Source organism: Podarcis filfolensis (assembly GCF_964270895.1).
Source record: "Podarcis filfolensis genome assembly, chromosome: 14".
NCBI classification, from domain to species: domain Eukaryota; kingdom Metazoa; phylum Chordata; class Lepidosauria; order Squamata; family Lacertidae; genus Podarcis; species Podarcis filfolensis.
Genome location: NC_139616.1, coordinates 10,286,571 through 10,303,759, shown reverse-complemented (window position 1 = coordinate 10,303,759; position 17,189 = coordinate 10,286,571). Strand labels below are relative to the sequence as shown.

Below are 17,189 nucleotides of genomic sequence, written 5' to 3'. Positions count from 1 at the left end.
CTGGTCCATGGGGTCACGAAGAGTCGGACACGACTAAACAACAACAAAACTCCGTTCAGTTCAGCATAATCCTAACTTGTAGAGTTGGAAGGGACTGCGCGAGTCATCTAGTTCAACCCACTGGGATGCAGGGATATTTTTGCCCGACATGGGACTCAAACCCAGGACCCTGAGATTAAGAGTCTCATGCGCTACCGACTGAGCCAGCCCAGCTTGGCTCCATCCATTGGCCGGCAGAGGATGAAAAACAGCAGCAGCCTCAAGGAGTTTGCTTCCCCGCTCCCTGCCTAAAAGAACGCTTACAACCACTTTGTGGGTGAGGAGCTGGCCTTGCAACACCACTGAACCCTTTGAGAAGAAGTTGCGCCATTTCAAGTGGGGTTCTGAGGGCCGAACCTCCGCCATAGTAAAAATAAATCATGCTAGTGCAGGCTGCTGGAATTGCAGCACTTTATTCCTCCCCTGCTATTGCTATTCCTCTACTGGGAAGGCAGAAAAAACATTGCATGGCTTGTTACTCAGTAAACATACATTCACTTCCACTTGTGGTTTGTTCTAAGAGAAACAAATCATAAGCCCAGGTTCCATGTAATGACAAGCCAGAATATGGCTTGTTTCTTCCCTTGGCAGTAGGGGAGGAATGAAGTGGCTGCAATTGCACATCTGCTTGTCCATATTAAACCATAGTTTAACTGGTTCAATATGGTGTGTGAACCAGGCCAGTCTCATAAGTAGTCTAGGAGGAGGAAACCAAAAACCCTTCAAAATTAGCGTAACATGAGCATCTAAGGGAGCCCCTTGGTGGTTGTGTTTACAGGGCTGTGGAGAAATTTAATAACTTGTCCAAAGGAGTAACACCCTTTGGTATCAAAGCAGTGCTTCAGTTCTAAATTGAGATGTGTTGATTTTCAGGACTGCTGAAGTCACACCCCTGACCTAGAACCTCAAATTGCCCTAATTTCAGATATGGGTGTGGTAGCTGCAGTTAACAAAGATGAAAGACACTCTTAGGCCAGTTGGTACTATTACAGCTTTCATGTGGAGGCAAATTTAAAGTAATGTGCTTAGTGAGCAGTTGCCACATGGTGAGCTGTTTGTATGCAGTAGCTTATGATGCCAGCTTGGTTATTTCTTTATATGTATTGCAAAACCCCAAAAGGAAGAACCAGTTTATGGTCATGGGCGGCTGCACGCAGATTGCTATGAGTGAAATGCAACAATGTCTGTCTGCCAATGGAACAGACACTATTAGCAGAATAGATTCTGCAGCCTTCCCCACTCCTCTAATCTGCTCCAGAGGGCTGGGAGACTCTTAGGAGTCAGATTTGGGGGCACAGAGGACAAGAAAGGGAAGTTCTGTTACATGAGCAGAAACCAACTTTCACAAGTACGGAGCTACAGTTGGTAAAAGTGTAACAACCTTGAGTTTACCTTTGTGTAATTGTTTGTTGAGACCAATGGGGCATTTTCCAATAAATTTAAATGACATTAATACAACACACACAAAAAGCCTTTGCTACTAACTGATGGTTAAATCATTGGCCTATCAGCAAGCTATTTTTCAAACAGTTTATTGAACTCAGAAAGGTTTCAAAGCCATCTTGAATCTGTAGAAGGTATTTGGGTTGAATGATTTACTTGAAGAATTCAGTTTTTTTCTGCATATGACATTTCTGGTTTTTGTTCCTGCCACAGTTCTAGCACCACAGGACTCAAGTTCTTTGGAGGTACTGGCTTATAATCTGTTGCAGTTTCCTTAACCAGCTCCACACTCTGGAATACTGTACGTATTTTCTGGAGAATCCTCACAATCCATACAACTGCAACCACAAAATTCATGGTGATTTCTCACTCCCTTTTCAAAAATATCTCCCCCTCCAAATACTCAGAATCCTAATTTTGTGGAACTGTTGCACACAAGCAATATCCCACAATGCCCTTTATTGTGTTGGAATGTCTGAACATTTATTTGCCAGTATTAGAAACTGCTTTGCTGGAGTTTCTTGTGGGGGAAGATGGAAGGAGATCCTAGTGTCTTGGAGATTGGTGAGTGAATTGTTTCAATTATTTCAAGGTACAATAAAAGGGATGACTTTCTAGAGCAGCTTTGGGGAACCTATGAACTACAGGCCAAGTTAGGCCCAGCAGGGATTCATATTTGACCTGCAATGTTGTTTTCCCAAAACCGCACCCAACAAAGAGGAGCCTCAAAATGCTTGCTGTAAGTGCTGGTCAATGGATTGGTGCTTGCAGCAAACCTTACCTGCCAGGGAACAATCAGGAGCATCAAAGTGTGCTCCTGCATGGTTTCCAGGAAACAATTGTTTGACCAGCACTTACAGCAAGCTTCAGAGAGACTGACTGCACTATGGAGTTCCCACAGTGGCATTTATTGTAAGCCCTGCAGGGAAAGGATTCCTTTGTCCTCCTTTTCCTCCATGGTTTGATTCTCACAGTGGCCAAACAGATGTCTACTTGCTGGTTTCCCACAGACATCTAACTGGACTAGATGCGCCACTGGCCTGATCCAACAGGCTATTCTTACATTCTTCTGATTTATGCTGGCAAAGGAAAAGGCTTCACCTGAAGTCAGGTGATGTCAGGTGACTGAAGGGTGGGCAATCCCACCCATCAAAGTTGTCCATGGGTGCTGGGAAAGGTCTGGATACAGCCCACCGGCCAGGGCTTTTTTTTTTCAGCCAGAACTCACAGGAAGTCAGTTCCAGCACCTCTTAGGTGGGTTCCGGCACCTCTTTTTCTGGAAAAATAGCACTGCCGCTGGCTACCTCCAATCCCCCACCTCTGTTCTAGACTCAGCTAGTGGCCTATAGTGGACAAAAACAAAACCCTATTAAGAGCACAAAGACCATCTCAAAATAAAACCAATACAAAAGTTGCTGTTTTCACATATATTTAAGATATAAATACTACTTTGTTTTCACAGTACATCTTTTTTTAAAAAAAACACAGTCTGAGAAAGTCAGGTATGGGACAGCAGTGTTATGTAAAATTTTGATACTGATTAGAACAATGTGAAAGGCTTTGATGAGGGGTCTTTTAGGAGGGAAATGGGTGCTATTATAGGTTGGGTCCATGATTTGAATGAGTAGTCCCACAGTTCTGAAGTATGGTTTCATGTGTTATCATGGGGTGGGGGTGGGGAATTAGCAATATGGGGGGGGGGGGAATACACAACCCATCCTGCCCTACATGCTTGCATAGTATGATAATGCAATGGAAGTTCAAAATCCCATCCTTATTTTAAGCAGCTTACGTATCACTTAAAAACACATCACACAAAGTAAAGACTTCTGTATATATTTCAGATTTCAATAATAATGTCAAAAATACGTAGTATGATTTTACATAGGATTTGTGCTACATTAGAACAGTAAAGACAAACATCACTTAAGTAAAAGAAACATTAAATATTAAATAACCAAAAAATAAAATAAGGTGTAAACACTAAACTAATTTGGGAATCTGCTATTGCAACACGTCCAATGAAGTGGTTTATAACCAGTATAAAAAGATTAGGACTAAGTATGTTCCAGTCTACTTGGAATACACAAAGCTCATTCCAGAAGCGTTTTTAAAAACTGGTCCAAGAGCCTAGAAGAGCTTTGACTCTCATTTGACCACCACCTCACTTTCTTCACTTTTAAACAGTTTAGTTTATGCCAATTGTTCATCTTATTAAATAGTAATCTGGTAACTGAGCAAATACTTTTCATTGTTGCATCTTGCTAACACCGGGGAGAAAACTGAGGGTTTGTTGGAGATTCAGTGTAAGATTTGAGTTCATATGCAGCGCCACTGTCAACTTCCATGGATTTTCGAGAGAACAGGAGTCTTACATCTCTGTAGAGGTAGATCTTTCCAGACTTAGAACTCTGGAACCTAGGAGAACAGATGTCAGTATTAGTCACTGCTGAATGTAAAGCACATGTAAGAAATGTCACAGAAGAACGAAGCTTGGAGAAGAAATTTCTTCAATAGTCTAAACTGTTACTTTTTATCTAGTTCAAAAGGAAGTAGGTGTTTTCCCATTTATCCTTATATAACCACTGCTTGAGGCTTGTACTCTAAGGATCAGACTGAGACATTTTATTTGAAGTAGGAAGAACAGATGAAACAGTGACTGCAATTTTCAATTATGTTTATGGCACATTATTGAATCAGAACACATTAGTGCATATATTTAGGGTGATGAGCCTATTTGTTTGATATTTTTATAGCCTGTATCTCATTCTTTCAAAGCCAATGAGAAAACAAGATAAATCTTTACTGCAAAACTGAGCATATCTCTCAGATTAACATCCTCTTGGAACATGCCAAGAAAAAGTGTTAAAGGATCTAAGCTAAGTCTGGGCATGAGCTTGTTTAAAAATCTTACAGAAGCTGGCTAGTCTCTAGACAAACAGCTATGGTTTGCGTATCAGCAGAATGTTATCCATCTCACAAGAGAAAATTATAGGTTATGTTTTCAGTCACATAGGCACAAAGTACAAAAGCAACCTGCCAAAACCTACAGGAGTTTTGATGAACACACAAACATGGACATGAAAAAATGAAAAAGCAAACTGACCCTTAGGTTTTAAAGGACTGCTTTTGTTTTTTAAAAGTCTGAATGGCAAGTTTCAGCCCTAGGCAAATGTTTCTGCTGACAACCTCTTGCTAAGGGGCTTTCACAATGGAAGCGCTGACACAACTTTAATTAGGGCCTTCTAAACAGATGCTGCCACAAAGCAGTTTAGAGTTGTATGACTTCATTTGTTTGGGAGAGAATGTGTATGGTTTCAGCAACTAAAACTTGAGTCACTTGTTTCAAATCTATTGTTGGAGCAAAGAATGAAAAACCAATACATGTGGCCCATTTGACTTTTTATCTGCATAAGAAAAGGACAGTTAACAGGGTTCCTGTGCCTTTTTCCAAAAGATTTTTCAGCACTAATTAAAAAAAAACAAGCTGTTGTTTTGATTCAAAGAATTATCTGCACTAAGTAACACATAAGAACATTGGGATATATCCAACATAGCACTAAGTCAAAATCACTTAGTAGGGTATTTTTTCCGCTGGTGACATGCTTTGCACCAGCAGGATGTGGTTGCAAAGAGGATGCCTAAGCAGGCTGCTGTTAACTTTGCCCAATCTGTTGCATAGCAAGTTTCCACTAGCACAGCTGCAGTGCTGGACTGCTCTACTGCGTAATATTCAACCCCCAACCCCCCGGTCCACTAGTGCAACAGCCCTTGCATTAACAAGAAGATAACGTTGGATCCAGCCCTTTGCTCAGCAGCCTTACCTCAGATGAATGAGGTAGCGTAGTAGTCGTTCTTCAGTATGTCGAATATTTTCTTTATTAATGCTTCTCTTTGTTTCTCGTCTCACAGGGACAGAAAAGGTTCTTTGCCGTAGGAATGTTTGATGATTGGCTGGCATCTCTCGTAAGTCATATATCACCACAAACATCTTCACCACAGTCTTGTTGGGATTAAATAAGGTCTGAAAAGGACAAACAGGTGTTTCAGAATGGCACTATTCTGTTGAACCAACAAACATTTGAAAATTCATGTGTCTTCAGTAACTGCACTTTCATACACAGCTATTGCTTCTGGAAAGAGGAGACTAAGAACTAATAAGCTTCTCAGTCACCTTCCATATTATCCAAAAGTGACTGAGACAACCTCTGCAGTTGCTAGGTAACTGCTGGCTATCTTCTCAAATATGATCTTTCCAAATACTTTCTGCTCTTCTAGCCTGTGGCCTTTGGACAAAGAAAGGAGCTATCTAACAGCTCATATCCAAGAGGTCCAAGTGATTAGCAGTACAGTGGTACCTTGAGTTACAAACACCTCAGGTTATAAACGCTTCAGGTTACAAACTCCGCTAACCTGGAAGAGTTACCTCGAGTTGAGAACTTTGCCCCAGGATGAGAACGGAAATTGTGTGCCGGCGACGCAGCAGCAGCAAGAGGCCCCATTAGCGAAAGCATGCCTCTAGTTAAAAACAGTTTCAGGTTAAGAACGGACCTCCGGAACGCATTAAGTTCATAACTAGAGGTACCACTGTATGTTGGAAAGAGAATTGTTAATGTAACTCTTATGTCACAAAGTACATACCACTTGTATCGTTCCTGAAGGAGGTACCCGATAACCCCTTTTACCAAGTGACTCTAAAGCAATTACACCCTGTAAGGATCAAACAAGAAATGGAAAATTACAAATAGGCATCTTAATGTAAGCATCAGTATATCAAAGTGTTTAACTTTCAAAATTATCTGCAGTAGAAACTTCAAAAAGTTTTTTCACATAGGTAACTCACCAGTTAAGTTAAAGGTAAAGATAAAGGTACCCCTGACAGTTAACTCCAGTTGCGAACGACTCTGGGGTTGTGGCATTCATGTTGCTTTACATGCCGAGGGAGCTGGCGTTTGTCCGCTTCTGCAGTTTTTCCGGGTCATGTGACCAGCATGACTCAGCTGCTTCTGGCAAAGCCAGAGTAGCACACGGAAACACTGTTTCTATTCCCACTGGAGTGGCACCTATTTATCTATTTGCACTTTGACATGCTTTTGAACTGCTAGGTTGGCAGGAGCTGGGACCAAACAATGGGAGCTCACCCTGTCGCAGGGCCTCGAACCGCCGACCTTCCGATTGACAAGTCCAAGCAGCGCAGTGGTTTAGACCACAGCGCCACCCGCATCCCAAAGTTAAGTTAGGAGTGCACAAAAATGTGGCTTGTAGAGAACAGTTTAGTCTCACTCACTCACTCTGGTACGTAGTTTCCCCTTTAAGCATCTTTTCAGGACGGACAATTTATTATTTCAACATCTGCATTTAAATTGATCATCAAAGGTGAACAGCATTCGCATACTCCTAACTTGAGGAGTAAAGAACAGTGTCAATTCCACAGGATAATAATCACAGTGCATTTATTTGCAGGTAGGAAGACAGGACAACCACAATAGCTTCCTTTCCTAACTAAGGTGACTGGGCTATAACTGGGCCCACACAGTCTTTTCAATTCAGTCCAAAGCAGTTCATGTAATGTATATTGGATGTTTTGGCTGCCACAGGAGTGGGAACCAAGAGTACTTTTGGGTACTCTATATGTGTTTTCTTTTTGTGAACATACGTACCTATTTAGTTAGGCTGACACACAGGAGACAAGTGAATATAACTTATCAAAACAAGATGTTCATTGGTAGCTTATATAAAGGGCTGCTTCGCATATGATGCTTTCCCCACGAAAAGGAAAATGTGCAAAACTCCAAAGGAGTTATGTAAAGTTGTAAAGAAAAACAGAAGCCACCAAATGGTGGAGGTTGGTATTGCAGTCTTACTGTAAGGCACCCAAAATAGAAAGGAGCCTCATTTGAAAGTTGGGTGAAGCTGCAACATATCCTTAATGATATGTTAACCAACAAATGGGTGCTTGGGACACCTGTGCCTCCTCCCCAGCCACCTTCAACAAGTAAGAAAAGTAAGCGTCTGTTGTTACACTCGGAGCTCAAGGGGCACTCAAAGTACAGGGTAAAAGATCTGGTCAGGAAAGGAGACCAAGACCAGGAGTCACTTTCTTCCTTGTGAAGATTTAAAAGCTAATTCAAGGTGCATCTTGATTTCCCAATGTCTAAATGAGCTGCCCTCCCTACACCAACTAGCAATGGCCTTACTTATATCATAGGGAAGATCTAAAGTGTTATTTATAAATGTTTATATTCCTCCAACGAGCTTAAATATTGACACCGATAGCAAGTGGCAAAGATTAGAAACCTTCGTTAAGTTGCTGATTTCGGATTATCCAGGGGAAAAGCTCCTGCTGGTGGGTAATGTAAATGCAAGGCTAGGGCCAGATGACTCCAGTTTAACAACCAAATACAGGTGCAAAATCGGGTTTCCCGAGACATCTAGCCCAGAAGCCCACCAGACCCCAAGGCTATCTAAGGACCATTATTCAAACTATGCCAGCGCCTGCCTTTTCAAATTTTCGAGGCAGCTAAGTTTACACATTCTAAATGGCTGCACAAGAGGTGAGATCCCTGGGGAATATACATTCCTGTTAGGATCAAAAACTAGCACAATAGACTACATATTGGTCGATAGCGAATTACCGTATTAGCAAAAGCTAATTTGGTGCTATAGTTCTGCTGAAGGAGAGATTTGCTAACCTTTACAATAAATATTTTACAACTCCTTTCGGCTGAAATTATGAACAAGCGAGTTCATCCTACCTGGATGAGATCAGTACTAGGATGTGACGTTTGTATGCCAAACCAGCAACTGGGTTCTCTGATTGATTGGCTGACGCTGCAAGGCCAAAATGAACTACAGGAGGCTCTTTGCAGCCACAATCTGATTGGAATATAAATTTACTGCCACCAACGATTGGCTGCAGTCATTAACTACTGACACCTTGCCATTGTGTTCATGTTAACTGTGCTAAAGTTTTTGCACCTTTGTGGAACAAACACACAGCCTCTAACAATTGTTAGAGGCCTTACAACTTAACAGGCTTGGTTCTATGCCGCCAAAGGTTCAGGACCTGCTCTTGGACAGGAATAATCAAATTACTTTAATAGTGGCTACATTTTTGAGTGCTGTCCATGTGGAAAGACTGGGCCATTATAGAGACATTTTGTAGTTCTTGATTGGTCGGTGATGTAGTAGTGTTAGACTATATTATTTATGCAAATTGTTATGCCGAATTTGTATTTTCCACAATCTGTATACGGTGTTTGTTTTATAATGTGTGGTTTGCTATGCCTAATAAAGGATTGATTGATTGACAAACACACAGCATGCCACTAGATTCAAGTAGGTAGCTGTATTGGTCTGATGCAGTTGAAATAAAATAATAATCATAATCATAATAAAATTGTCCAGTAGCACCTTATAGACCAACTAAGTTTGTTCTGGTATAAGCTTTCGTGTACATACACATGTATCTGAAGAAGTGTGCATGCACACAAAAGCTTATACCAGAACAAACTTAGTTGGTCTATAAGGTGCTACTGGACTTTTTTTTTTTTTTTTTTTTTGACAGCATGCCACCTCACTGACTTCATTCTTGAATTAATCATGGGAAAGGCCACTAGCACATCTAGACCCATGGAGGAAGTAGACAGTTTTGCATTTTGTCTACGTTGCCAGTCTCTTGTTAATGCAGATGTTGTTTGTTAACTTGAATAAATACTGTTTAGCCATACCAAGCTGAATTCCCAGGTTTTCCTGGGTGGAGGCATGAGTCAGAAATGAGTACAAAAGGATACTAACACCTAGAGGCTGAACTCATCCCTGTGCACTGATTAAAGAATTATAATAATTTCCTATCTTTTAAAAATTATTTATAATTTTTATTTTACAAGCAAAAAGCTCTTAAAAATCAAATTATTACATTTATCATATTTAGACTCTCCTTTCCCTGTTTCTACAGTTTCTTATGTTTACAATATTTTTACTGCATTTCCAAATCAAATATTAAAAACTTTGTCATCCCGATTTCTCATTCTTCCAGTAAACTTCGCCGTTTCTGCATAATCCAATAGTTTCTGTTGCCATAATCATTCCTTATCAGCCGAAATGAGTTGCAACAGGTTCTTATTTTCTGTATAAATGCTGAGATACATAGGGAGTGTCAACAGCTGTAATCATGCATTTGCATTTAAACTGCTGCGATTCCACACAAGAATGAATGGAAGTGGTTACTATGCAAGAACTAGGTTGCAGTCTCGTGTTTATTGCAGGAAAACCCAGCTTAGCTGAACGCGTAGTCTGCCATTAAAAGTTCAAAAAGTAAAAGTGTGCACAGGGGACAGCAGGGACTACAGACCTTTGGCAACGAACTGCTACCAAAGCTGTGGTTCTGTGCATGCAACAGAAGTATGCTTTGGATCCAAGGCAACCCAACTATCTTTACAAATGTATCAGGATTTAGTTCAGACATGTAAACGTATTTCCATAGCTAACTGTAACGTTCAAATGTTTACCATATATGGAGAGGGTGCATTGTCATCAGAAACGCTGTAGAATGAAACTTCAACCGGAAGAGTCATGTGCGTTGGACAAAAGACCCCACTTGCTCCCACTTCAGCTGTGAAGCCATCTACAATGCCCAGGGGATCCAAACGATAGTTCAGTACAGACTCCTGGAAGAATGGAAAAAACTCTGTTGAAAAAAGCTACCTATGAAGTGTACAAACGGATGACAAGGAAGATGCCCGCTATCAGGTCAGATTACTTGCCCATCTAGAACAGTATGGTCTACACCAACAGGCATCAGCTCTGCTGGACTTTTTCACATCACCTGCCATTGGACTCTTTAACTAGGGATGAAGGTTTTCAACCTGGGGTCTTCTGCATGCAAACCAAACACTTCACCACTGAGCTGTACAGTGGTACCTCAGGTTACAGATGCTTCAGGTTACAGACTCCTCTAACCCAGAAATAGTACCTCGGGTTAAGAACTTTGCTTCAGGATGAGGACAGAAATTGTGCTCCAGCGGTGTGGCGGCAGCGGGAGGCCCCATTAGCTAAAGTGGTACCTCAGGTTAAGAACAGCTTCAGGTTAAGAACAGACCTCCAGAACGAATTAAGTTCTTAACCCGAGGTACCACTGTAGTCCCGACGTGGCAAATGTATCACAAACCTAGTTAACCCCAAGCTGCCATGCGAAGTACACTGACTGGAGCACTGATTTGAAATGCCTGGTTTAAATTGACTTAAGTCAGTGGGTTTTTTAATTTACACATTGGGCCGGATTCATCTAACCAGCCCTTTCAGTATAAGCCCTGCCCAAGGACTTCCGCCTGTGTAATGGGGTTTCCCCCCTGCACCACCATTGGCTCTGGGCGGTTGGCAGACAATACAGTGGTACCTCGGGTTACAGGCGCTTCAGGTTACATATGCTTCAGGTTACAGACTCTGTTAACCCAGAAATAGTGCTTCAGGTTAAGAACTTTGCTTCAGGGTGAGAACAGAAATCGTGCTCCGGTGGCGCAGCAGCTGCAGGAGGCCCCATTAGTGGTGCTTCAGGTTAAGAACAGTTTCAGGTTTAGTACGGACCTCCGGAACGAATTAAGTACTTAACCCAAGGTACCACTGTATAGTATTGATTCTGTAAAACCCAGAAGAATTGTTCAAATTGGCTTAAAGATACTAAATTTAACAGGGTTTGGCAGAATTTTGGCTATAAAAAATGAGCAATATGCCCCGGGTCTTATTTTTAACCATAATGTTATAGCTGAACCTAATCAAAAAATGGCAAGAACTTCTGCTTAAATTTATTTGGGCAGATAAAAGATCTTGAGTTACATCACAAACTCTCTACCAACAGAAAATATGAAGAGAAATGGCTTTTCCCAAAATAAAATACTATAATAATGCTTCTATGCTTAAGTCACCAGAAAATCTGGTTTATTTATATATGCTTTGGCCTAATACAAAAAAGGGGTCTTAAAATTATTAATGCAAATCCTCTCACACAAGATATACCGTATTTTTCGCCCTATAGGACGCACCGTCCCATAAGGCGCACCTAGTTTTTTTTGGGGGAAAATAAAGGGGGGAAAATTATTTCCCCCCAGGCGCGGGGCTGAGGCGGGGGAGGCCCGCCCGAGCTTCCCCCGACCCCAGCCCCCAAACAGGCAGCTCTCTGCAAGCCGTGGGAGCCCAGCGCTGGCTCCCGCTGCTTACTGAGAGGTCCGCGAAGCCTGGACGCGCTGAGCTCAGCGCGCGCAGGCTTCAGCACGCAGGCAACTCTCTGCAAGCAGCGGGAGCGCTCCCGCTGCTTGTGGAGAGGTCCGCGAAGCCTGCATTCGCCCCATAGGATGCACACACATTTCCCCTTCATTTTTGGAAGGGAAAAAGTGTGTCCTATAGGGCGAAAAATACGGTATACATCATGGGGGTGGGGATCAAAAGTAAACATAGTCCAGGTCTATAATCTCAAACCACAGTTTACTACAACAAAGAATGCAAAAAAAAAAAAACCACCCCAAAAACCTTTTAGGAGACATGTCAGAGTGGGAGGCAAACAGACAAAGCAAATTAGGATCAATGATGAAATAAACATTAGGCAAATTATACCATCAAGTAATCTATGAAATGGGGCAGCAGCAGGCACCCCTTTATTCAATTCTGTAGATGCAGCACATAATACCACCTTGGGATCTTCGGATGAACAATGGTATACAAATGTAAATAACAACCACTGCTGCCACCACCAGTTAAGAAGATTTTGTACTATTGAGGAAGCACAAGATTTGAAATTTTAATTTCAGAAAGTGACCAGTCAAAAGGAACCTTAAGACAAATATATAAAATAATTACAGAACTAGAACCAGCTCAGGTATCAATCAAAGTGGAATGCTGATATGTCTAGCAATATATACCCCCCTCAAAATGGACCTGGGTCTGGAAAAATGTTTTGAAATTTACACTTCGTATACATTTAAAAGAAAATTCCTAGAAAATAATGACTCCAGCTAGGCTAAATAAAATATATTCATCTGTTTGAGATGCAGAGCCCCTGCCCCTCTTCTGGCGCGGTTTTTGGCATGCATGTCAGCAGGAGCACCCGTGCTTATTGCATGCAACTTTTGAGATGTCTGAACAAATATTTCTGTACTTATCTATTCATATTATATTTATTAATATTTTTTTAAAAAATCTGCAAAAAAACCAAAAACAACCACCCCATTTATCTTTAATTAAAAAGTCTGTACAAAGCCATTTGTACCTGGCACCAGAAAATGAAAAGAACAGGCACTAAGTGTGCTGAGAATCACACTGGGCCTATCATAGTAGTGCAGGGGTCAGCAAACTTTTTCAGCAGGGGGCCGGTCTACTGTCCCTCAGACCTTTTGGGGGGGCAGACTATATTTGGGGGGGGGGAATGAATGAATTCCTATGCCCCACAAATAACCCAGAGATGCATTTTAAATAAAAGGACACATTCTACTCATGTAAATGTGGATTTAGAAAAGGCCGGATTTAGAAGGCGATTAGGCCGGATCTGCCTGCCCATGTAGTAGCGTATCAATACATCAATTGCAAGAAGTAGAGTATTTTAGGAGAATGTACATACCTCAAAGTTTCCAAGGAGGCTAAGACTTGTTACAGGTGGTGCACTGGAACTCAGAAATGGTTTCTCATGAACATCTGGATCACTCTCTCTCCTTATACACCCTCGTGGGCTATTTAAAAAGTTTTTTAAAAAAATAAACCAAGAGTCACTACTTATATCCTCCACAGTTACCGTATTTTTCCATGTATAAGACGATCTTTTTTTCTGAATTTTTTTTTTGTGATAAATTGAGGGCCGTCTTATACACGGGCTAATATGCTAAGTAAGCGAGGGCTGGTGCTGCGACAGTAGCAGGGAAATGTCGGAGAGGAGGCTGCTTACCCGGTTTTCCTGGCTTAGGAAGAGTATTTGGTGAGTGCCAGTATGCGGTGTATTACGGCACCAGTTCCATCAGCCAGATCGTCAAAGGAAAATATACAAAAGAAGCTCAACAACCGTTGAGGGCTCCCAAAATAGGGGTCGTCTTATACATGGGGTCGTGTGATACACGGAAAAATACGGTATATGCACACAGACATTTTGCATTAAAGCTGCCAAGTTTGAACTACATATGCCAGGAGTGACCAACATGTGGCTCTCCAGATATTGCTGGACTACAACTCCCATCATCCCTTGCCACTGGCTATGCTAGCTGGGGGCTAGTGGAAACTGTACTTCAACAATACCTAGAGGACTACAGATCAGCCCCCTCCACTGTCTTATGCTTTGAAGTTAAACTAATGTACATTTCAGAATGTGTAAACACCAATTAAAGCTACTCTTTAAAATGTCAGTTTGACACACACTTTTCATAGATTCTGCTTCCACAGATTTGAAAAATTGCTAGTTTGACATTGCACAAGGTAACAGTCTAGCATATATCATCTAGGCATCTTTCTGTGCAATCACTGGGAAGTTCCCAAATGTTTGGATTCATCAGCATTCCACAGAAGGCCTGTGTGCATTCAGCAACACAAGTAAGGCACAAACTTGTCTTAGCCTGCCAGTTAAAACAATGACAAGGTACCCAGGTCGTACTGTTGAATCTGGGAAATGCACCATTTTTGCCAAGAAATTAAATAGGTGTAACTAAGTGACTATACACTAAGTGATCGTGATTAAGTTGTATATATATTGTTGAAACTGGGACGCAGGTGGCGCTGTGGGTAAAACCTCAGCGCCTAGGACTTGCCGATCGCATGGTTGGCGGTTCGAATCCCCGCGGCGGGGTGCGCTCCCGTCGTTCGGTCCCAGCGCCTGCCAACCTAGCAGTTCAAAAGCACCCCCGGGTGCAAGTAGATAAATAGGGACCGCTTACGAGCGGGAAGGTAAACGGCGTTCCGTGTGCTGCGCTGGCTCGCCAGATGCAGCTTGTCACGCTGGCCACGTGACCCGGAAGTGTCTGCGGACAGCGCTGGCTCCCGGCCTATAGAGTGAGATGAGCGCACAACCCTAGAGTCTGTCAAGACTGGCCCGTACGGTCAGGGGTACCTTTACCTTTACCTTTACCTTTATATTGTTGAAATAAATACATCTGTACCTTTTAGAAGTTTTTTCTAAAAAGAATTTCATGTCTTGCTCAGTTAATCAGGGTTACCTTTTTATTCAGCTGGTTTTTAAACCAGCTAGATTTTAAATCAACTAGAAGGTTGCAGCGCTAGTTACTGTATGCATTAAATTATTATTATTATTATTAAATAATAATAATAATAATAAATTTTATTAGCTGAGTCTGAGGAGATCTTGTTGAAGATGCACATTTGTGCTTTCTTCATAATACTCTCTCATGCACACCCACAGTTATAGATTACATTGTAAAAACATACAAATATTATAAACCTTTTTGTAAAAGGTTTTTGGAGGACAAACATTTGGAGGACAAACCTTTTTGAGGACAAACATTTCAATTGTAATAATGATGTATCTAAATCAAAGCATCCCGATCGTGTTTTTCTTTCAGGAACCTCAAAGGAAGGAGATTGGGGAGAAAAACAGACTTAGGTTTTGACCATAAGACCTTAACAGAGTTTGAAATCTTGGTAGCAAACATTTTAAAATGTTTTAGGGGCATAATGGAAGCAAATGGATATAATGAAAGCAGAGTGTATCCAGCCTCCCACCACTGGCCAGCTGGTACATTTGTCCCAGGCATTAGAACTGAAAAGGAACTCTGTAACAGGGATTCCCAAATTGTGCCCATGTGGACCACCAGTGGTCTGTGAACTTCATTCAGGTTAATGGTTGTAAAACATTCTGCGTCGTGTTTGTGAAAATGCAATTAAAAACAATACTGCCTATAGCACAGTGTGTTACAATTGCTGCAGCAGACGGAAAAATAATTTAAGTGGTCCTCCAACACCTTTAATTTAAGTGGTCCACAGGGGTATGGGTGACGAATCATTACTATATAATCAGTAGTTTGATTAATATTTATTGGTTTGCTTTTTGAGTTAAATCATTTGATATGGCAGATAGCCATCTGTGATGCAGATAGGCTCTCTCAATTTAAATTGATTGCCAACAACGCACATAAGCAGTACGTGCAAATTCGAACACAAATATATTTCCACATCAGAGTGCAATCTAAATCTAACATTATGTAGTTAAATCTAAAATTATATAGAGAGTTAACCTAACAACAGCTCTAAATGTGCAACAGAAAGCTCCAATTTTCTTGACTTTAATCTATTGTAACTGTTTTTTAATATTTTGCTTTTGAATTGTTGTAATCCACCCTGGGACCTCATGGTATAGGTATTATTAATAATGCTGAACCAAGAAGTATTATCTCTGTGAAGCTTATCTTTTTGGATGAGATCCTGTTTAAGCAAAAAAGTAGCATGCAAAAAAAGAATAAAAGGAAATATCTCCTACATCCAGTGTCTGGGGTTGCACACACACCCAACGTTGTGTGCATTTTGTTCAACAAGTTACCATGATACTGTCACTGACAGTAATTTGTACGGGAGGAAAACGACCCATTCAAGTTGTCTCCTTTCCCAGCAGGCAATCAATGCTATCTAAGCTGATTGCATTGACAATTCATTTTGTAGGAAGATACCTTTTTTTGGTAGTGTTATCGATGGATCAGAACTAGGGTCTATGAGTTTCTTCTCAGTCACTCCTCCCAGACTTTGGAACCCTCTCCCTAGGGAAGTTAAGACAGGCTTCCTTCTTGATGTCCTTTCACCAGAAAGTGAAGACCTTCTTGCGCCAACAGGCTTTTGGGAACTGACCGTTTTAAATGATAGGGTGGGTGCCATGCTATCTTCATTGTGATTGTCTATATTTTTAATAGGTTATATACAATATATAGATATATAATTTTTTTTAACAATTTCCCCCCTGTGTGTTTAGCTGTTCTGCTTTTATCTGTAAACTTTCTCCCTGCCAGGGAGAAAGGTGGGTTATGAAACAGCAGCAGCAGTCCATGTGAGCTAAAATTATGCAGTCTAAATTCTGATCCTTTTTTGGTCATTTCATCATGCTTTCATTTGCACTCTGAAGCTATAAAAGAGACGACTATAATTGTTATCTCCCACCCACCAACTGAGGCTAGCTTTTTCTAATTTATTGCTTTGTTTCTATGTATAAATATTTTAATAGGTAAATGCCTTAACAAGGAGTAAAAATAATTTGCAGGCAAAGTATCTAAAACACAGCACCTCCTGTGTTTTTAAAATATTATTATGAACCATAACAAAACTATGTTAACGGCAACTTACAGGACTTGAAAGTAGAGGCAATCCAGTTCGAGGATGGAAAGCCTTCGTAGAAGTCCCAACCAAATGGTGAAAATTGTTCCTATGCAACACATGTTTGAGTGGTGCTGTGCGCTGTCCGCAGAGGAAAAACAATCAGTTATAAATAGGAAACCTATCGAGTTCAGTTCTCTTGCACATTTTAAATTATATTTGCAAAGGTGATTTCTCAGGGACAATGTCTCATCCTAATTATACTGAGCTTCCAAAATTCGTAAGGAAGTGACAAGTGGAACTTACTCCATGCTGGTTCTCCATATGTCAGGGCTACAGACATATGGCAAATGTCATATATCGGGAGCAATGACAAATCAATGGAGGTAGCATCTATAGTACAACACCAGTAGAAATCCCATTAA

The 17,189-nt window shown here is 41.1% G+C and overlaps 1 protein-coding gene across 1 annotated transcript; it reads right to left on the bottom strand.

The window, feature by feature from the left end:
• Window positions 1-2,894: 2,894 nt before the first annotated feature.
• On the bottom strand, window positions 2,895-14,954 carry ATOSA (atos homolog A; the record flags this gene model as incomplete). The annotated part of the gene is made up of 6 exons (XM_083584561.1): window positions 2,895-3,900; window positions 5,307-5,506; window positions 6,124-6,192; window positions 9,993-10,151; window positions 13,091-13,201; window positions 14,940-14,954. Coding segments are annotated over 6 exons (708 nt in total), but the record flags the coding sequence as incomplete, so codon positions are not given.
• Window positions 14,955-17,189: the final 2,235 nt, after the last annotated feature.